Raw genomic sequence first — 22,703 nt, 5'->3', positions numbered from 1 at the left:
TACGGGCACAACCAAATCAATGTTTTCATTCCCATTGAAGGAATTTAATCAGCATTTCCACTGGGACAAGGCAGCAAGCAGATCATGTGTTCCTCTTTCTAGTCAACCACAGTGCAAATGAAATAGCAAAATATCATTTACAAGCACTCTCTTTTTTTTTTTTTTGGCACTTCAGTAGACTTGGAGAACATGCAGCGCCAGTGATAGTGTCAGATTTTTTTTTTTGTCTAGATGAAAAAGAAGTCACAGGCTTTGTAACTTCAAGGTGACTCCTAACTACACCATGAAACAGCACATTTCCACGTTCCTGGATGTGGTTATTCTATAAAGCTATTCACCTCTGAAATCTGAATAACAGAAGACATTTATCTCCATGAGTTTGCCCCACAGATTTAAAACGAAACAAAATGGATTTCCTTGACCTATTAGCATTTTAATTATTATTAGTCTGATTCCTGAAGTGTGACACCCAAGGATGTTAGTAAACAGTGTGGTGCTGCAGTACTGAGGTGCAGGGTATGATTAATCTTGTTTTATGCCTTCACATAAAATAATGCTTGTCAAAGGCAACATCTTCACCAATTTGCATCAGCAGCAGCTAACGAGCACACAGACACTTTGAGACAAGCAAAACTTTTCAAAGGATGCTGTGTTGAGCTTCAGGTCTGCAGGAAGTGACATGAGAATGAGGTGATTAGCTATGTTCCATGCAGCAGAAGACAGCTTTTCAGACAGTAATGGGAAGAATTGCTACCTATTTGCTGACATGTCCAAAGAGATTAAACCCTTTTTATGCTGATGTAACACCTCCTCCAAAAGCAGTGCATTATTCTATTACCACCATGGCCAGCACAGTCCATGGGCATAAGCAGTGGCCATCAGGACTAATCAAATAAAAAGAAATTGAATGTTACTTTCTACTTCTCAAGTGTGCCGTTATTGACGAGTGACTGTCGTGTGCTTCCGTTATCAAACCTTCTTTCATATTTTTATAATAATGAAAGATTAAGATTAAGATTTATTTTGGGCCTTTATGTGCTCTAATTTAAGATTAACTTTGGGCCTTTATGTGCTCTACAGACTCCATGCTGAGGACTCAGACTGAAAATAAAGTTAGGCAATTCTTGGATAGTCTGAGATTTATTTAAAAAATAGTAAGCAGGAAGGATTTTAGGTTTCTTTCAGGTTTTATTTTTTTTTTTTTTACACCACTTTTTCTAGTGGTGAAGTGATTTCATGGCACAGTATTTTTAAGAATTGGGCCAAAAAAAGATTCGGGAACTACAGAGGTTTACTGATAGATAGTTCTATAATTAAGATCAGGAGGAACCTAAGAAAAGATGTGAAAAAGAGCCAATATTCCCCCTGTAAATTGCAGTTCTGCTTCACTTGTTGAAGTCCTTTAATAGAGATGATATGCACAGGGATAAAGGAAACACAGTGGAAACAGCACACTTGGATTTTTCAGAAGGCACTTGATGAGGTTCCACATGAAAGGATCTTTCCAGGGAGTGGTGAAATGGCCCTGCTATAGCCAGAAGTCTAATTACAGAGCAGAAAATGTCTTTTCAGGACAAAATGTTAGCAGTGGCATTCCCCTAGGGTCATTGCTGGAGTCAGTTTTACTCATCAGCGACCTGGAGGAAATTGTGAATGGGCAAATTGCCCAATTTGAAGCTCTCTGGACCAAATGCCACTTAGATGATGAGCAGCTCCAGAAGGACGTGGAAAACTGAGTGAGTGGCCAAAAGGGTGACAGATGAACCTCAGTGTACTCAAAGAGAAGAGACAAAATCCCTAAAATGTGCCTGCACTGTACTGAACTTGGAAATGGCCATTACAGCTGCAAAAAGCACAGGATTGTTCAAGATGGAGAATGAGGAGGGATACAACTTCACATAAACACTGGCAAGATGAATACAGTGCTGCTTGTCCCCTTGACATTACTGAAATTAGGGAGCACTCACTGAAATGCACAAGAAATCAGCTTAGTCTGTTTAAAAAAAAAAAAAAAAAAAGTAATTATCGGTATGGTGGGCTGTGATCTTCTGGGGCCTTCCAGAAGATGCAGCACCCAAGGGTTCAAAAAAGAACTAGACAAATTCTGGCACTGCAGGTCCAAGGATAATACTAAAGAGACTGACCAGGGGTGTACTTTTAATATTCCTGCTAAATGATTGTCATTACCACAGCTAGAGACACGTCCACTGATGAAATACCTGCCCTAATATGAAGGATTTTTGCATTCTTAAGAATTTAGCACTAACATGGTAGTAAAATTTAGCTAAGAATCCCCTTTTTTATTATTCATATAAGTAGCATATTTAAAAATAAACTCTCCAAGAAAACACTCTGCATACATAATGAATACATCCTTTAGAACAGAAACTAAACATTAAAAAGATACTTTTTTAGAAGCATATCCTTTTAGTGCTTATAGGCTCTTTACTTGGTGTTCTGTAGGAAACCTAATTATCCAATGATTTAATATTACACAGGAAAAAAAAAAAACAAACTTTGTTAGGGGATTACCAAGAAGAGGGCTGTATTTCTCAGCTGAAAAGCTAAGTAATAATATTCTCTTTCCTGAAATAAAAATAAACATGATCAATGAAGCCAGCAGATAACTGTGGTGCTTACATTTCAAGTGTTTAGGTAACATCACGTAGTCACCAAAATCCAATTAATTTGGCATTTTTGTTTTAAGAGTAAAATATATATATATACATTTGAATTTATTGTGGAGAAAATCTTCTCACCTAATCTCACAAAAAGCTTTTTGAAGGTGTTTGAAGAGGCATAGAATGATTTTGTAGCTTTCACTACTATCTATGTAAAAACAACCATTCATAAATGTTACAAGAAAAGGCAAATATGAAGTTACCTGTCAGCAATATATCAATAGGTGTAAATACACCAATTTCCCTTGATTCATTAAACTCTGATGTCTGAATGTGAGCCATTAGGAAATTCCATATAAAGTTGTTCAAGGCAAAATTGCAGTGCAATTACCAGGGCCAACCTGCTTGGTTCTTCTGATTCTACGAAATAAGACTAGTGCTAAACTGAGCTATTAGTTATCCATAATGATTTAGCAAAATATTATAAGTAAAAAAAAAAAACAAAAACAAAAACAAAAACAAAAAAAACAACAAAACAGTTTAAATTCCCAATATTCTCTTCACTCCATGTCTCCACTGCCAGTGCAAAATTCTCATATGACCCCAGAAACTTCCTAACGTTTTTCTTGTCTAAATCTCACTTTGTAAAATTCCTTGTGACTTCCAATCCCCTTTGGGTTTACAGGGACCAAAGCCTTACAACACTGGGGGCTGTTTTGCTAATTCAGCTGCAGGAGGAATTGACAGAGCAGGGAAATTTGTTTCCCAAGATGCCTTTTTGAGAAGACCTAATCTCAGCAGAACTCAGCATCAAGGGAGGGATGTGAGCACTTGGCTGCCATGTCTCTTCACCATCCCTGTTTTGCATCCAAAACTGTGAATAACAATGAGCTGCAGGGAAATGGGGCAGCTGGAGCTGCAGTTTTATGTCCCTTTCAGGAGTTGTAAAGTTTGAGTGAACAAGACTAGGGTCTGCTTGCAAGGGAAGGAAATTCCTTCCCTGTCTGATCAGATCTGGAATAATTTATCCATGCCCCCACCCCTGGGGTACAGGGAATTCTTGCCTTCTGAAGGTGCTCCAGTGTGCATAAAAAATTCAGAGACTTACATCAGAGACTGGAATCTGCTTTTCCCTTCTCCAGCCACAGAGGAGGATGGTGACCTCTCAGCTTTTCCAAAAGGAAACACTGCTCTGCATTACATTCTTACACATGGGCACATTGGGCAGGTATGGTTTTTGCTGCTCACAAAAATTACTCTTCTGCCACCTTTCTTTCCCACTAATTTAGCAAATTCCCTACCCAGTAATCTTGGTGAATCACTGGGCCTGCTTCTCTTGTACTTTGCAGCTGCAGTCACTGGACTAGTTGGCCTAAAAATTAAGCTTTCTACCTACCCCACATTTTTTTTTTTTTTTTTTAAGTGTGGAAAGCCTCTGAAATTAGCACTCTCCATCACTAAAGAGCAACAAAAAACAACCTAAAAATGGTGTTTCAATATTTAAAACAATGTAAAATCAATTCTAGAGAAATGTAACATATAAAGAGGGCAGACACATTGCACTTCATTATTAAATCCCATTTTACTTCCAGCAGATATATCTTTATGTCTAAGATTAAACACAGCTTTTAAAGGACCTGTGCCCCATTTCACCTGCAGAAAACTCAGTGGAAAACCCACCACACCTTCAGCAGAGATGAGGCTGAACTGATTCCATTGTGCACTTTGGGAAAGAAGTTTAATTCTTGAGGATTTTCCACCTGACCTTTTTTATCATGAAAAAAATCTTCCTATATCTAAAAATGAGTGAAACCAGACACTCAAAGTCACACCTAATGGAAGGGAAAAAGGCATTATGAAGGATATTCTGGAGGGACCAGGAGGTAAGAAAAAGAAGATGAAGAGGTATCATTAATAACAATAAAATTAATATTCAGCTTCCTGTATGGAAGATCGCATCCAGAAGAACGAGGAAATTTTTCAGAATTACTGAAGAAAAAATAAACCTTTTTTGCTGAGAGTGGACATGAGGATTCAAATTTGCTTTGTGAAGTTGTAAATTCCCCAGCATTATTTGTTTTTTGCTAACTTTGATGTAATGAAGTACAACACTGTTACTTATTGTGCTACATCTACAAAGAAAGCTCATATCACAGATGAGTAAAATTGAATTTTGTAAAAAACAGGAAGAGTGTAATTACAAAATTAGATATCAGTAACAGGAGCATAAATGGAATTGATATTATTAGAATGACAATAAATATAATACTGCAAACTACACACTGACACTGATCCTCAATGAAAACTTGCAATGTTAATATCAAATATACAGATTTGCCAATGCAGGGAAATCATGTTTATGGGTGACGTCTATCAGATTTTGCTGAATCAGCCATGGATATTAATGTATTTTAAAAGGTAAAAGTTTTACATTATATTTTCTTAAAGAAAATGTCTATCTGCACCAAACTAAGAGATGGCCAAATTACATTCAGCATTAATACAGGAAAACAGTCACTGATACTAAGGAAAATTGAAATAGGAGTTAATTCTGTCTGCTCTTCTTAGAAGGCACTCTTGTATATATTTAAAGTTTTCACTCTACTTCATTTCAAAAACTCACCTGCACCCTTCTGAGCCCCTCTTTACCGTCAGCATGACCAAAAGAAAACAAAACTTATTCTCTCTCCTTATTGAGCTGCCACCAAATCTTTCACATCAGCTCATCCCCCTTGCAAGCCCTGGGATCATTTGATGGAATGAACAAGTGGAAGTGGTGGCAGTTGGGGACTGGAGCAGCTGCCAGCCCCCAGCCTCCCCTGCCGGGTCCCTGACACGTGGCTGCACCAGTGCCCGCCACCGCGGCCGTGCCGGACTGTCCGGAGCAGCGGGAGCTGCAAACCTTCCCTCAGTGGGAAGCTGAGCACTCCACATTTCTCATTTCCTTCTCCTCCTGAGAGCTGCAGGTGGGAGAGCTGTGCTTAGTGTGGAGACTTTAGTTCATTTGGGGCTCGTGTAATTGCGTTCTGTTTTTTATTTATTTTTTCTTTTTTTCCCTGTAGTTCATACGGATTTTCACATTTCACAGCTTGGCTCGAGCTCCAAGACTAAATGAAACTCCAAAATGTGAGTCAGCTTTCAAAGCTCCAGGTTTTGCAAGTTTTATGCCATGCTCACTTGTAAGTCTACTCTGTGCCTGGCTTGTTAACTACTGCAGAGCTCGAGACACTTTCATTTTGAGGAGTTTGTGCAGCCCTGGAGATGATTTTACTCAAATTGATGATTCCTGTGTCCACCAAAGGGTAGCAGCAAACAAGACCAGGCTAATTCTTATGGCAAGCCACCCTCCACAATCAATCCATTTGGAAGTAAATACCCAATATCTTATATAATAAGCCTTGAAATAAGGTGTTTCAAAATGTTCCTGTGACTTGGCTATTGGGAACTTTTTTTAACTGACTGCAGCTGTAATTTTTTTATATTTAATATACTCTTATATGTTTATATTTAATATATACCCCTTTTCATAAGTTTATAATCATTAGTGGTTTTTCATTCCATACTTTTAGGAGACTTTTTTTGGTCATAATAACCCGTGATTTGTTTTGAGCTTCCTTCTACAGTCTACAGTCCAGCTTTTATTTCTTTTATAGTACCAATTTCTTACCTGCAAATTATTTTTCATTTCTGTGAGGACATAAAAAAAGAATGTGCATTATTGACCAAACCAGGAACTTAAGAGCTATAGGGGCTACTTTGAGAATAATGGAGTGCTGTAATTTTTCTTTTAAGGCTTAGAAATATTGAAATATTCATTGTCATAGACTTTGCCACACATAAAAACGCACATAAAAGTCTTCCAACAAAGGAACAGTGGATCATGTTTATAAGATGAGGATTTTTTTTTTCTCCTCTACTCTTTGTGAGTGTCTAGGATTCTGTGAAAAGCTAAATTCACAGTGCTCCCTCAGTAGGAAAAGAAGTAGAAGGAATCCCTGACTCCATCCTCTTTTTACTGAGGGTAACTGAGTCAAGAATGACACAAACCCTTTAGAAAAGCAGATCCACAGGTTAAAGTAGGAAAACATGGCAAGAGAGTTGCCACAACAAGGTGGTTAAATCTAAAGTCAACAATATAGGGTTGAATGCAGGGTTGAGTTAATATTGTGGGTTTTGACACCTCACAGAAGCTATTATTGTACTTGATGACTCATGGAGTAAGGAAACAGTTACACATTTAAAATATTCCTATTAGGCCTTCAGGGCTTGCCTGAGTATTTTACATTGAGTTTCTGCCAGGTAAAGATGGAATCCTCCCCCGCCTAATCAAAACAAGATATTGAGAAATTAGTTTTCAAAGGGAGATGTTTCTGCACAGTGCCAGTGGAGCAAGATGAAAATGTACCCAAAGGCACAGGGATGAGGACTTTGTTTCAACATCAAACACGGCGAGATCAGTCTCATTTCTCTTTTATGCTGAATGGGAGAACTGCAATTCTGATCTGCTGAGCCCAGTTCTGCAAACACCTCTATGGCTTGCACGGGATGCCTGGACCAGAGAAAGTCCCCAGTGGAAGGGCCAGGGTGGAGCTTTGTTTAAAGGTTTTAGAAATGTTGGAGTTTGATTAATATTTCTCACTAGGTCATTGAAATGCCTGGGAGAACATTTCAATGTTAACAACGTGTTCTGTCGTTTCTATAACATTTTCTGCCTCTTTGCACTTTCATACCAAATGAAAGCAGAAATGCCTGCCAGACAAGATTCACACAGAGGTGCAGATTCAGCAAAAATCATCATTTTCAGCAAGAGGCTCAACAGGGGTTTTGTCCAATGCAAATATAGAAATTGTATTCCATTCAAGATTAGCTGAAATAGTTAAAGATGTGCATAAAGCAGAATTCTTATCACTGATGTTAGCCTCTCTTTCGAGGAGCAATTCAACTTTTGAAATAATTTTTTCTTCTGTTCTTCTGGCATGTTCAGTAAAGGACAAATTACTGAGGTTGAGTTGAATTACATGGCCTAAAGTCACATCTGACATGCAAAAATTCTCCCTCCTGCACTTTCAAAGCGTCTATGTTTTTGCTCCGAGATACTTCTGTAATCCAGGGAGCTCACACTAGTACTATTAACTTGATATTAAATAAATAAAATTCTTTGAGGCACATTTTTTTTTTATTATTTCTTTTGTATGAGATTAACCCCACATAATCCCATAATCCCATAAATCCACAATGATATCATGTGAATGATAAATTAACTATCCTGAGGACATTAAAAAATTAATTCTCTATGATTAATAATTTTATATACATACATCTACACATGCACACACATATATGCATATCTATAAAACTTCCTTAATTTTTCCATGGAAGTCCTGAACTTGTCTAAATAATGACTAGCAAGAATATTGATATTTACAGATTTTTTCTGCAGTTCATCCTCTGCTGACAATAAACCGATAACTCTGACTTTTAAATTTTAAGATCTCTGAAGTGAAAAAAAGCAAGAAAAATATTAAAATTTAAATAAACTCTTCTCTTAGCTTTAAAAGTTAATTAAAGAAGAGTTTCTACTTGCTTGGTTAGACTCCAGTTTGCTCAACATTTTTTAACTGGTTAAGCTTTGATTTCATGCCCAGTCTCTTTCCCCTGTTATTCCTTTGTACTAGCCCAATACCTGTGTAGCTGCGAAGTTCATTGGATCAAAGAACTGATCTGCTTTATTAATTACCTTCTTTTTCCCCCTCTTGCCACTCTTTCATAAGTGTTTTTGTCCAGCTTTGTATTCCAATGATTTCTGACTTTATGTTTAACCCTCATGATTTGAGATCATGAAACGGGCACACATTCAAAGCAACCAAGAATAAGCTTAAACTCGAACTTTATAATTAATTAATCACAGAATTAGTCAAACTGATTTTTTTTTTAGCTGTAGGGAAGAGTATGCCCTCCTAAATGTCATTGACAGAGATTTTTATGATAATCAGTAATTTAGGGAACTCAAGTCTGTGTTGATTCCTGGCAGGTGAAGGATTTCACAGTGGCTCACTTGCAAGCTCAACGTGTTTACTTGTCTTAGGTTGCAAATGGGGGTGTGTGTTCCATCCCCATCTGTCAGAGCTGGGGCAGTTCTCTGCTGTTCATTGGGCAGTTTTTTCTTCATCTCTTCCACAACCTATCCTCCCTCCAGGAGATATCTTCTGTTAATGGGCTATTAATTATTAATTATTTTCTGTTCATGGACTATTAATTATTAATTACCTTCTGTTCAATGGCCAGTGAGTGTCCCTGCATGGCTGAAAAAATTCCACCACCCCATGGGGAGATGCTCTGCCCAGGGGATGGAGCCAAGCATTCCTACCTGGATACAATCTGAGCTTTGGGACACCACAGCAGCCTTTGCCCACTGCATTCCCAGAGGAGCAGCTTTCTGCCCCACTGCATTCCCAGAGGAGCAGCTTTCTGCCCCACTGCATTCCCAGAGGAGCAGCTTTCTGCCCCACTGCATTCCCAGAGGGAGCCCAGGCCCATCTCCAGCAGCCCAGGAGCTCCAGAGGAAAACTCCAGCCTTGTCCAGGATCCCTGCCCCAGCAGAAGCACAGCTGGCACTGCAGGAGGGCTGAGCCCCCATGGAATGGCACTGCTGCCACCTCCCTGACCCACAGGCTGCCAGGGCCTGCTCTGACTGTGAGAGTGGTTTGTTTTGTATTACTGCATTATTTATTTTAATTTTTTAAAAATTCTCTTCCCTAATAAACAACTGTTATCCCTGCTCCCATATCTTTGCCTAAGAGCACTCTAATTTCAGAATTATAATTTGGAGGGAGGGGGTTTACATTTTCCATTTCAGGGGGGGCTCCTGCCTTTCTTAGCAAACACCTGTGTTTTCAAACCAAGACATTACTGAAGGTGAACAAAAAATCTCAGACCTTGTAACCAAAGTTCCCTAGCAGGTAATCTGGAAACAAGGCATATATGCAATGTGATCTCCTTTACCATTCAGTTCCTAGCAGCTGAATTTTAACGGGTCAATTCCATGAGCTGAGTTCACCAGAAAGCCCCTAACCACATTCATCAATTTCAGAAAAGCATAAAATTCTGATTCCTATCCATGTTTTGAAAACACAGATTCCCTAGAAGGCAAAGATTTACCCAGCAATAAGCCTTCCCCCAGAAAACACAGCTTTTTAATGTTTCATAAATTGTTTCATTTTGTCTGTGCACTTTTTATGCCCTCATGTCTGTTTTGAGTAGGGTTTTTCTGAACCTAAGCATGGAGGCTTTACAACCCTGGACCCTGCTGGGCCTGGGGTGGTCAGAGCTTGATCTGCAAGACAAAGATATCCAAAACTCAGCCAAGAGTGTAAGCATCAAGCAGAGGAGTTTGAAGGACAAGCACCTGAAGGCAAAAAGACCCAAAACTCTGCCTTGAGGACGCACAAGTGAAATACAGATGGTATGATAAGGAATAAGGGTCTATTACAAAAGATACTGTAAAGCAAGTTATTTATCCCATACTACAAATCACGTGAGCTGCAGGGTCATGCCCTGGAGATTATTTTGAGAGAAGGAAAATTCTAAAATCATAACGCATTAGTGTGCTTTGGATGAAACCATCTAGTCTGGGAGTATAAGGCTGCATGTAAGCAGAAGTCTTGAACATCTCTTTATGCCTAGATCTGTCAGACCTTCAGATAATTTTTTAAGTTAAAAAGACATTGAAAGAACAGGAATTTTCATGTGAATCGAAAGAAAATACCACTTTGATTTCCACAGAGAGGAAGGCAGGAGGCAACCAAGAGCAATAGAAACACAACAGTGTACTAAACCATAAAAGCAGAGGAAAACAATGAAAACAAGATGGAGGTACACTGCTTAGCAGGATTTCTGACATGCTAGACAAATAAATTTGTGCACTTGCTTTGAATGCAGTTCTCCTACATATGGGCATGTTGAATCCACAGGAGAAAAGGAGGTGAAGCAGCCATGGTATACGTAAAAAAATATTTATAGTGACTATTTTGATCTAGATATTTAAAGAAAAAAGCATGAGAAAATTTGCCATATGCTTTAATGGCAGCATCTCTTGGCATTTAGAAAAACACAGCTCCAAGATGCACAGTGGTAGAATTGTAAGCTGTCCACTGTCTGGTACCATCTGCTTGATTAAAAACATTAAAATGGAAGGGAAAGTGATCAAAAAAGTCATCTGTGGAACTGCTCACATATTACTGCAATTCTCCACCCACACTGATCATGGGAGATTTTAACAATACAGATTTGCACTGAATAATGCAAATAGCCTGGCACTGATGAAAGTGCCTGCAAGAGAATGTTGTGATACACAAAGTAAAAAAAAAAAAAAAAAAAAAAAAAAAAAAAAAAAAAAAAAAAAAAATCCATATAAACCCTCCAACCACAGGAGAAACTGTCTTGGAAGCAGTACTTTATTTATGGACACTCCAAGACTAAGGAAAGCTGTAATGGACATGATCATAATTGATAGTTTGAATTCAGCAGAGGAGCGAGAAATTGGTGCAGAGAGTGGGAGAGCAGAAGGAGATGCAGCTGCTTCAAAGAAATTCCAAGGCTTTAGAAATCTGGGAAGTAATATGGAATTAATACAGCTTAAATTTTACATTCAGAAGATGGGGAAAGGTGCTTTCTTCCCATTCTGTGTTTGCTAAACATCTGCAGGCAGACTCTGTAAATACCAGATGTTTGTTGAAGTGTCTCTTAACAGGCTGATAAGCTCATTCCAGAATGGCTGAATATGTTTTGAGGCTGTCAGTGCTCTCACACTCCACTTTACCCTGATTTTGCCTCATCCCGTGCTTTCCAGAAATGAGAAGCAGCTGGTTTAAATGCCATTTAAGCCTGAATTGCTAAAACCAGCCATAGCTAATAAGAGAGAGAGAGGGAGAGAGAGAAAAAAAGGAAAAAGGGAAGAGAAAGAAGAGAAGAGAAGAGAAGAGAAGAGAAGAGAAGAGAAGAGAAGAGAAGAGAAGAGAAGAGAAGAGAAGAGAAGAGAAGAGAAGAGAAGAGAAGAGAAGAGAAGAGAAGAGAAGAGAAGAGAGAAAGAGAGAGAGAAAGAAAAGAAAGAAAGAAAGAAAGAAAGAAAGAAAGAAAGAAAGAAAGAAAGAAAGAAAGAAAGAAAGAAAAGAAAGAACCTGAATATAAACAACTCCAAATCTCATCGATGCCAAAAACAGACTCAGAGGATGGTCAAGGTGGTCCAAATATTATTTAAATCTCATTTTATTTAGTTTTTGTACTCAGTTTCAACCCTTTCCTTCTCAGGCCAGCTGAGACTAGCTGCACTAGTTCTTTCAGAGGCTTTTGGAACTACTCGGAAGGATTTGGGGTGGGTGTCACACAAAGCACCCAGGATTTGGGTGTAGCACAACAGTTGTCTCACACCTGAAAAGTGCTACACATGAGATAAAATGGAAGGGAATTATTTAGGAGCTTAACCAAGAGGAATTAATTGCTGTGTAATCAAATGGTGGAATTAAGAAAGAGGGAAAACATAGTAGGAAAAACAGTCTGACACAAAGTACAGGCGGCTGATGAGTAACATGACAAATCCTTGTTGGAAAGCAGTGATATTTGGGCTATAACAAACTAGATAAATTATTAGGAATCCATCCTGGAAAAGCAGCTTGTATAATGCACTTTTGCAGGTTTTTTTCATTCTACAACTAGGATATTTTACATATTCTGTGATGTGACTCAGGAATCTTTGAGTGTTGTGAGGTAATTCTGAGACAGCAGTCAGTAATTTCCGTAATTAGCATAACAGTATTTAATTATATGATTACTGTAAATATGTGTAAAACTTTGATGGTGTAATTAGAATGTGTAATAACTACTTGTAATTACGTAATTAAGTGTGATGACATAACCAAACTTCTAATGGGAAAAAAAAAAAATATTTTCAAGCCCAGCTACAGAAAATGGTATCGTGCAAGTTACAGATGGTAAACTATATATATATTTATATTTACATCTGTATGAATCCTTCAAAATAAGACCCAGAAAGACAGAGTGTAGATAACATATTTTGCAATAGAACAGCAGAGTTCTTTCACTATTTCAATAAACTGGAAAATTTCAATTCTTTTTTGTACATATATATATACTTTCTCTTATATGCTCTCAAAACCAGAAATGTGTGTTTGTGCTTATAGATACACATACATAAAACTAAATTCAGTTTAATATATGAGATATGCAACTTCACTCAAAAAGTTATTTTTGTATATCGCTACATATACATCTATTTAGAAAAAAAGGAATATAAAATAACAGATGATGGTTCAGGAAATGCAATGATCACTTAAGTAATAGCTCTGACTACCCCATTTCCAGCAAAACAGGAGATTGGGTTTATGTGATCTATTATGTGAGCAGTGCTCATGATGCTGCCAAAATACAGAAGGGATAAAATCTGAAGAGATGGATGAGATTCCTGGTAGAATTCCAAATGGCAATTCAATTGCCCCTAATAAGGAAATGCACGAATTGCTTCACCAGCAAAATCTGAAAAACACTTTAATAGACAGGTTTGCTTTTTTTTTTTTTTTTTTTAATAAATTCTTTCAGGTAGCCATAGAGACCTGTGACTTTCTCAAAGCAAATCTTCATCTTTTATTCCTCTCTAGAACTACATACACATTATGTTGGGTGCTTCAAATCTTTTTTCTGCTGTGTATAAATCTGGGAATTCACTGAAGCCACTTCAAATAAACACTTGTTGTTATTGGTCCATCATGTTTTCTTCTCTATTCTCCCCCATACATCCACAATGTGAATGCAGGAAAAAGAATAATATTTTTCAGCTTTGTTATGGTTTTATTTATTTATGATTCAACTTGTAACACCTTTTCTCTTTTTTTTTTTCTTCTTTTTTCCTACATGGAATAGGATTTTCCTTGCACTAGAAACACCCTTTCTTCAATGTGGATTAGCCCAGTATTTCAGGTATTTTGAATGTAAAACCCAACACTACTAAAGCCAACTGTCAAATACTTTCCTATTTCTTTTTATGGATATATACATTGGAACTATATTTGCTTTATCCATAATACCATAATTTTAACATCTTTTGTTTGACTAAAATAGACAGGCTTTCATCTTTACAGTGTTTAAAAAAACCCAACAACCTCTAATATCTAAATGTTAAGGTATATTGCATTTTGTGCCAAAGCAGTTTATTCTATTTTTGTTATTTTTGGTCTTCAGGATTACCTAGTCTATCATACATGAAGAACCTTAGGAATCAGACCTTCATGGTACATCCATAGTCAATGTTATTGAAAAAATCATGTGAGATTGTTCCCAGGACAGATCCACTAATGACTGTTAATTCTATTAATGACTTCCCCACAAAGCAGTGGTCCAAATTTCAGAGGCTAGAGACATGTCAGAGCAAATAACAGATATTTTTGCCCTGTTCCTACACTTGTTGATTTCTGCTAATAACATTGCTGAAGACAGGATATTTGATGAGATGAAACCCCAACCTGAATTTTTTTTTTATTTTTCTACATTACAATATTTCACTTCTTGTTTAACTATAAATATTTATTACACATTTTGCAAATGGTTCCATCATATCAGATTTGGTCTCTGAAATTCCTTCTGAGTAATATGGCTATTTTGAGGTTTATCTATGTGTAAGGAAGTATTTTCACAGTACATTAAAACACTGTGGTTTTTTGTTGTGTTTTTTTTGTTGTTGTTTGTTTGTTTGCTTTGTTTTTTTGGGAGTTTTTTTTGGTGTGTTTGATTTTTTTTTTTTTTAATTTGGTTTGGTTTGGGTTTTTTTTTTTTTTTTTCCTGTAAAAATAAAATCTTGTATTTTGTATTATTAAAAAATAAAGTTTCAAAACCATGCTGCACTTACTCTGTTGGCAGTTCCTTCCCATAAATTCACCTGGACATTCACAGGAATAGTTGGCAACAAGATCTGTACAGATTCCACCATTCCTGCAGGGTTCAGCTTCACATTCATTCACATCTGCAGGAAGCACACAAGAGAATGCCAGGATTAGCAGAGAAATGGTAAATAAGCAATAAGCACACACTTAAAAGAACTGAAAAAAAAGACAAAGAAGTAAGAGAAGTTTTATTATGTCCTGTAGTGCAATGTAATTCAAAGTTTTGCTCAATGATTTCCGCTGTAACTTCCCAATGATATCAAGGCCAAAAGTTTGGCCTAAAAAAAGCCCAAAAGAGTCCAAATTGTAGTAGTTCTAATGGAGTAATCAGCAGAGATTCTTGCAGCTTCAAGGAATATAGCTACTTCTTTATCAACAGATGCCAGTTAAGGATGTGTCTCAGTTCATCTTAATTCATTAAACGTGTAATTGACAAGGCTGTTTAACCATCTAAAAAATTCCCTTTCTGTGAATGAGTTAGTGGGCAAATTGAAACTAATAACTCAATCTAGAAGCCAGCAAATTTCATTAAATTCAAAGGACAGAAAAGTTGGGTAATCTCACTTGGGTTTCTCTTTTTCAGTACACTTTGTCAAACTCTTAAAGAATAAAACTCCCCTGTGTTTTTCAGTGTAGCAACCTTAAGTGTAATATCAGATTCCTTTCCTCAAATGTGACAAAGAATTTTTCAGTCAACATTAAATAGGCAGAGAAATTATATTGATGCATCATAATTAAATTTCTCAGTCTCCACATTTATATTTTTTCTGAATGGATTAGAAATGTTGTATAGAAATGTTGTATATGTCACTGTCCAAAAAGACTGCACAGTTAAATGTTTTAAAAAGGGTAGAGGATGTGGTAAACATGGTAGATGACTTGGCAGATAATATGGGAAATCCCTGGGAATTTAAGTAAAGCTCCTTGCTGTTGTATTGAATCTGCTTCTGTCTCCAAACTGCAATTTTTTTTTTTTTTGGCATCCACAAACTAAAGAAAATGTTACAAAAATGTCTAAATCTTATGCAACATGGCTTTGCTCAGGAGAAGCAGAATTCAGTTCTGTCAACAAAGTTGCTTGATATTTGGTAGTTTGAGTATGTGACTTCTGTACTTTCAGCTTGTTTTTTTTTTTCATTTTTCAGGAATCTGTATTTAAATATTCAGTGTTTTATACAATGAATAGGAGAAGCTTCCCATTGCTGTGAACAGAAATGCAGAGACAGGTCTACAGTGAAATATGAAGGCTAGTTTACATTGTTTGAACCAGAAAGTTTTCAGATTTGTTATGCTGAAATTAATGATGGCAATGGATCCCTGGGCTTCTTTTTAACCCCTCAGTTTTTCTATTTCTCGTTTATAAAGATATTACATACTGGCATAATAAAACTTTAGAGTTAGCTGAATTTTTTCTATTAAAGATGAACAAGAGGAGTAACAACTTAGAGTTCAAGGAATAAAACCTGCCAAGGGAAATGACCAAAGAGCAGACCTGCTCAGTTCTAAATTAAATTCTTTATATGTATTTATAAAATTTAACAAGATTCCTCAGCTCCCTATTTGCCTTTTTAAGCAAAGCCCATTAACCTTACATTTTTATCAGGTTATTCATCATTTTAATACAGGCTAACACATTTGTGGGGGAGAAATAACCAAGGTCACTGTGAACTGAAAAACATTAAGTGAACATATGAACTATCTCTCACTATCTCCAACTATGCAGGTGGTAATTTATCCTCTTAAAAGCTTTTCTGGGTAAAGGAAATATCTTCTCAAGATTTTTTTTTTTTATTTCCTACTTTGTCATTCCTGTTAGAAATATGTAGGAGAAAATGCACAGCTTTCCAGAATATTCTATATTGTCTGTGTGGTGATGGAGAAAAATAAACTGAGCTTGGAGTACTACCTCCTTTCAAAGGAATCCCCATATTCTATCCCCATGGAGCAATCAGCAATGATCAGAACAGAAAGATGGAAGTTACTTATTAACTTTGTTACTTGGCATCTACAATGATTTTTCCCAGTAATTTCAGAACCTCGAGTCCTATCAGTTCAAACAAATATGTCATATTTGATGAATGAATGAATGAGGAAAGATTGGTCATTGCATTATTTCTGATGTGTTTAGTTGAAAAGAAAATCAACTAAACCATGTTAAAGAATTAAAAAACATGGGTTAAATAATAATTTCTACAGAATTATATATTTTCCTGGTGTTATTTCATTTGACTGAACATGCAGGTGAAGAATATTTAATTAAGGGTGGTTCCTATTAATTGTGGTGAGGTTATGTTCAAATTCCCAGATATGCCAATTCTGATTCCACACTTTGCACCACCTGGTGTGTTCCTTCCTTCTGAAAAATGTGAACTTTGTTATATTACCACGACAAGAAGTAAATTTCACTAGCAATTTTAAAATATCAGAGTTTCTTGAGTAGTTGCTCCTACAGGCTATAAAGACTCATACAGAAAACTCGCTTACAGTTATCAGATTCTAATTCTTCATCAGCCACATAACCTACCTACATAAGGATAAAGGTTTTCTTTTGATGTAAATTAATAATGCACAGTAAAATCACAGTAGGATGCTCATGATTTTTCAGGTAAGGTTAGGTCTTAGCTTCAAGGAAGATCCCTTTGCTTTGCAAAAAATAAAATACAGAGACCTGGATGCTGCCAGAGAAATCTGAGTTCCTCACAGAGGGAGGTGGTAGATCTGATAAACACTGAGTGAAAAGGACTCATCAAAAGGCAGAGGGAAAGTCTGGATGTCTAGATAGTGTCCAGTTAGATGAAAAAAACAACAAACAAACAAACAACAGCAAAGAAAATGAAAGGAAACCAAGAGGAACTTTAATACCCAACAAACTAAAGAAAGCTGAGAAGAACAAAAATACCCCCAACCCAAACCAAACAAAGTGAAAAACCCAAACAAAACCACCCCAAAACCCCCAGCCTCAAAAAAACCCAATGCCCAACCTCTCATGATTTCTCTACTGAAGAAGGATTCTGAAATTCATGATGCAGGAACAGGAAACTGAAATTTTCTGAAAACAGCTTGTTTCTTGAAAGAAATAGGTTGAAGGGCTGAGAGAATTGATTGGGAAGTAAAGGCTATGCAAAGGTTTCTTTTTATGCTGCAGATGGTTAAATTTAAATTTCCTATCTCCTAATATCAATCCATAATCATAAAGTTATTAAGCATATTTCTGTTTGAAGCACAGAAGTTGTGGTGCAAAACTACAAAACTGGAACAAAACTGCGTTGTCAGAAATTAGGAAAGTAATAGAACTTGGCTATGTGACACTTGGAAAACCATCAAGGGGCAGATTTCTGTGCTTTTGTCTTCCTTTAATGGATTATATATATCTATATCTATATCTATATATATATATACATACATACATACTTATTTAATCCTCGAAGTATTTAATAAAAATGTAATAAAAACATAAATAAAAACTACTACTTGCAAATGCACTGTAATTAAAATTTTCTAGCCCCCATTTTGGGTTTTACCTGTTAAATATAGTCACACATAACTTTCCTGAAAAATCACCCCCCACCCCATGAAATGGGTATTTAAATTATGCAGCTGTCATAATAAAAAAATTAACTCTTACATAAAGCCATTTGAGTCCTTCAGCAACCTACTTGGTATAAACCTGACTTTTTCTGAAGAAGGGACAAATAAGATCAATTTAACTGCATTTTTGTTTTTTTTTTTGGCCAACACACCTTGTGCTTTGCCTGTGAGTTCACATCAGTGTCTTGTTCCTGTCTCCTGCCTGTTTGTTCTTTTCACAGCCCAAATTCCTTGTTCCTGCCACCTGAGCCCTTGTTTCTGGTCCAGGACTGCCTTTTGCCATGCAGGCTTCCTGAAGCTCTCTCCTGCTGACCAGAACATTCCTTCCTTATATTTTGATTTTGTTCTCATTTTGCCTTCTGGATCACGCTCAGGCTGCTCATCTCAACCTTAAGTCATGTTTTAAAATCAGTCTTCTATTGTGATAAAGGGGTTGGCCCATCACAGAGACAGCATTTATGTTCAAGAGCCTTCACTGGAAGCCAGAATGGCCTTCACTAGGAGAATTGGTCTAACAAAATACAGTTATTTTTTACTAATATTGCAAATATTTTTCTTCTCCATAACAAAGTTAATTGAGGATGCAATTTAGTACAATTTAGGAACAAAAAAATAATCCAGTTATACCTGTTGGTTAATTGGCTTCTGGGAAGGGCAAGAGCCATACACTGGAAAAAGATCAACTCCCAGTCTGAGTAACTTCACACTCCTTCCTGTTCCCCAGATTTCAATATTTTTAAAGAAAACCCCAAATACATCCCTAAACCGTTGTACTTTAAAATAAAACTTTTATAGAGCTGACAATGTGTTCAAATATCTTTTGGAAGCTGATCTAGTATAATGTGGACAAAAAGGTAATATGGAATAATTATCTTTAAGTCAGGGTTTAAGCTAAGCTATTCTTGTAGTTGCTTGATGGTTCTTTATAGATTTTTAAAATGCATTCTAGGTATCTTTTCTTTAGTGTACATTGATCCTAAAAGATTTAATTACACAAGTCAATACCACATCAGTAAGATCACACAAAATGTATGATCTTGCTTGCAGAATTGTGTAGTACCTTGTTATTGTTTAAGCTGGAGCTTTCAGATGGTCAAACTTTTTATTATGGATTTCCTAGTATCATGAAACTCAGCTTACATACTCTTTTTTTTCTATTTGCACCAGGTCAGTCAAGTGCCAAATATTTCAAGAAATACAAAATGGCAAAGCTCCATTGAAAAGAATGAAATGATACTGGTTTTATTTGGTAAATAATCTGGCTCATGATAAACTGAAATTTAATGAATTTATCTTAACAGTGAGCTGCTCAGTGGCATGATAAAATTTGAAGGATTACAGCAATTCACATACAGAAAGACACATCTTCTTTAAGAGCAGGACATTTTTGTTAAAATATTTACCACAAAAAAAACCAAAAAAAACCAACCCAAATCAAAGCATTCTTCCTCTTATTCATACAGTTTATAAAAACAAGCCTAAACTGTAAAGAACTCCTAAATTAGGGTAACTTGCTGGTTTGGCTTTTCTTCCCTAGAAAGCTAATAAATAAGTAAATAAATGTGTTTAAACAGAATGAAAATGCATCAGAAAAAGCACAGGTGGATGACTTTCAATTTTTGGCTAAAGATAAGGAATATATAAATAATTATCATGATAATGACTTTTTTTAATAAGTTTAATTAGAGGTTTAAGAAGGTCTCTAACATGTACCAAATGAATGTTTGTTCGTAATTTATGTAAACAGATAAACTGTAACTTCAGCTATAACTGATCCTTGACTTAATTAGGATTATGCAAAAACAAGCACTAGCACGTGTTTGGCTCAGCACTGGTGTGAGACTTTTTAAAATAGTGTGGCATATTCCTGTGAAATACAGGAATTTAGTATTTTTTAAATCTGAATTGGATGTATTGACATTCCACACAGGACAGGCGCCTGTTAGAATTCAGAGGTTTCATTGCTTTTTCAAAGCCAGTTTCCTAACCACAGAAGGCTCTAAAAACACAGTGCCAAAAGAACCTGCAGGAAACTTCAAGTGTTACGTGTCACGCCGAAGGGATCCACTATTCAGATATCCTTATTATCTGATCTTCAGAAAGAGAGGAAAACTGCTTTACACTGGAGACAAAAAAGGTACAAACCTCTTGCTCCCCCACCCTTAGAGGTTAAACATTGTATTACCCCCTACTCTCCTAATCCCAGGTAAGGTTTTCCTCCTCCTGTATTTGGTACAAGGTACCGTGGTAAATGTCCTCCAGGATAATCCACCACAGGGCTGTCTGTTAGGATTCTTCCTGAAGCATTTACTACAAATATTTTACATTATATTGTCCTGGAGCTCCTGTCTAGAACTCCTTCAGAAACTGCTTCTCAACCATCCTTACATTCTTTTTTTTTTTTTCAGAGCAACTTTATCTCTTCTTAGACTTCTTTAAAAATTCTAGCTTACACATTTTTAAATATACTTCTGTAACTAGACTTCTTAAAAATTAAAAAAAAAAAAAAAAAAAAAAAAAAAAAAGAAGAAGATATTTCATGCTACCTGGTAACAATCCAGTGTAGTTTCCCATTCTATTGGTTCTAAAATATACCTAGGTCACTTTTTTTCAGGAAAATTGAAATATATATATATGATCCTCTTCACTCTGATTTGCAAAAAAAAATCCAGGCTCTGAGAAAATGAAAAGTAAAGACTATTTTAAAGTTTTATTTTAATTAATACGTTTTTAAATTTGGTATGGTAAGTAAAATCCTTAATTTAGACAAAGCAGCATTTTTATGATGACTAATTACTTTCTCTACAAGTTAATTTTTCATCATTTCCACCTACAATTTACACTTCTGTTCAATATTATAGCTATAGTTATTCTGTTATAGTAGCAGAGAAATGAATAGTGGCATGTATTTAGAAATCCAGTTTAAAATCGATTTATTATCTATAGCATTTTCCTTCTTTTCTTTGCATTCTATAGTGGCACTTAGCCCTATGCTACCCTCACTTAAAGAAAAATTCAAAATTAAAGTTTTGAAGTGACTTCATTTCCACACAATAGTAACTATAACCACAGGTTTTAGAATGCTGGGATTAAATGTAAAGCTGCTGGAAAAATAATAATTAAAAAAAATAATCAAGGAAAAGAGACAATTAAGTGTATTCCAGAATACATTTCCACTTCAAATTGTCTGCTTCAAAGGATTTAGAGTAAGACAGGGCTCCACATGTATTGTCGCCACAGTAGTGATATAACTTCTGCTGTTAACAAGATTTTTTTTTGTGTGTGTATTTTTAGATACTTTTTCATCCCTATTTCAATTTTGAGAACTCTCATAAAATAGACCATGCAGCGAAATTATACTCTGCATAGGTATCTAATCTCTATTATGCAAAATACTTATTTTTTCCTTATAGCCACTGAAAAGTTATTAGAATGTCCTCTGTGGAGTCATACTTCCAACACTGGACTAGTCAGTATGTCCTGATCTGCTATTTACCTGTTTAAATGCTTATTTAATGGCTTTTCATCTGAGGTAATTTTAATCTAATGGAATTTTGCAATAGCCTAGCCAGGACGTTCCTTATTAGTTTTAAAGGACTTGGTACTTTAAAAGTTTTAATATGTATTGATGCAGATTTTTCATTTTTAATTACTTTTAATGAATGTTGGCATGAAAACCTTTGTCCCATTAAGTAACTTACCATTTAATTTTACAGTGTAAAAGTACATCTTCAGGGCAACTATTCCTGGCGTTTCCAATGAACCTTATTAAAATAATTGGCTATTTATATAACAAGCATTTGACAAATCATTTAAACTGTAGTTGAGAAAAGAAAAAAAAAATCTTATTAAAAAGTGATTCAACTAGTGAATCATTTTTCATTACAAGCAATGCTCCAAAAATCTCAACTTCAGGAGTAAGTTAAATTATGCAGCATTGGAGCAACTGGATGATTTGCTAAAAGAATGTAGGTAGCCATGTGGCAATAAATAAAATTATTTTCACAATGACTTTGAACCCAAATCACTAAATTAATAATAAATAAATAGCACTATTTCCCTTCATACATCCCAGAAAAATTGTATGCCTTCAAAATGCAGTTGTTTATGCATTTCAGAATAGAGTGAGGGTAGGGTTGCATTGTTTTTACATGAGCTTGGCTGTAGCACAGGTTTTTAAAAATGTCACTAGACAAACAAGTCCTGGAAGATACAAAGATGGATGTTCTAAAATGAGAAAGCCAGATCATTATGGTTTTTGTTTTTTTTTTTTTTTTTTTCACATGTCTTTATTTGATATGTACAGGGTGAAGTGCACTCATTTATGGCCAATCTGTATACATCTCATTTAAACAATCAAAATATTTGTCTGAGGCAAAAAAAAATATATGTGCTACATAGAGGCAATTTCAACTCTTTGCTAATAGTTTCCAAATTCAGACTCTTAGTTGCTCATAAATATATGCATGTTTTACTATTAATGGATTTTGTATTTAATACAACTGCAAGTTGGTGAATGTTACCAAGGACAGAAACACTCATCACC

The 22,703-nt window shown here is 35.9% G+C and overlaps 1 protein-coding gene across 2 annotated transcripts in view; it reads right to left on the bottom strand.

The window, feature by feature from the left end:
• EDIL3 (EGF like repeats and discoidin domains 3) overlaps positions 1–22,703 on the bottom strand; it is a 239,371-nt gene that overhangs the window by 85,968 nt on the left and 130,700 nt on the right. For both annotated transcript variants that reach the window (XM_054002699.1, XM_054002700.1), the window contains one exon: positions 14,536–14,649. In XM_054002699.1, the coding sequence (XP_053858674.1) occupies positions 14,536–14,649 (114 nt within the window). The remainder of the gene's footprint in view (positions 1–14,535; positions 14,650–22,703) is intronic.

This window comes from Vidua macroura, chromosome Z, assembly GCF_024509145.1.
Source record: "Vidua macroura isolate BioBank_ID:100142 chromosome Z, ASM2450914v1, whole genome shotgun sequence".
In the NCBI taxonomy this organism is placed as follows: domain Eukaryota; kingdom Metazoa; phylum Chordata; class Aves; order Passeriformes; family Viduidae; genus Vidua; species Vidua macroura.
Note: the sequence above shows the minus strand (reverse complement) of the source record. Positions and strands in the feature narration are given on the sequence as shown.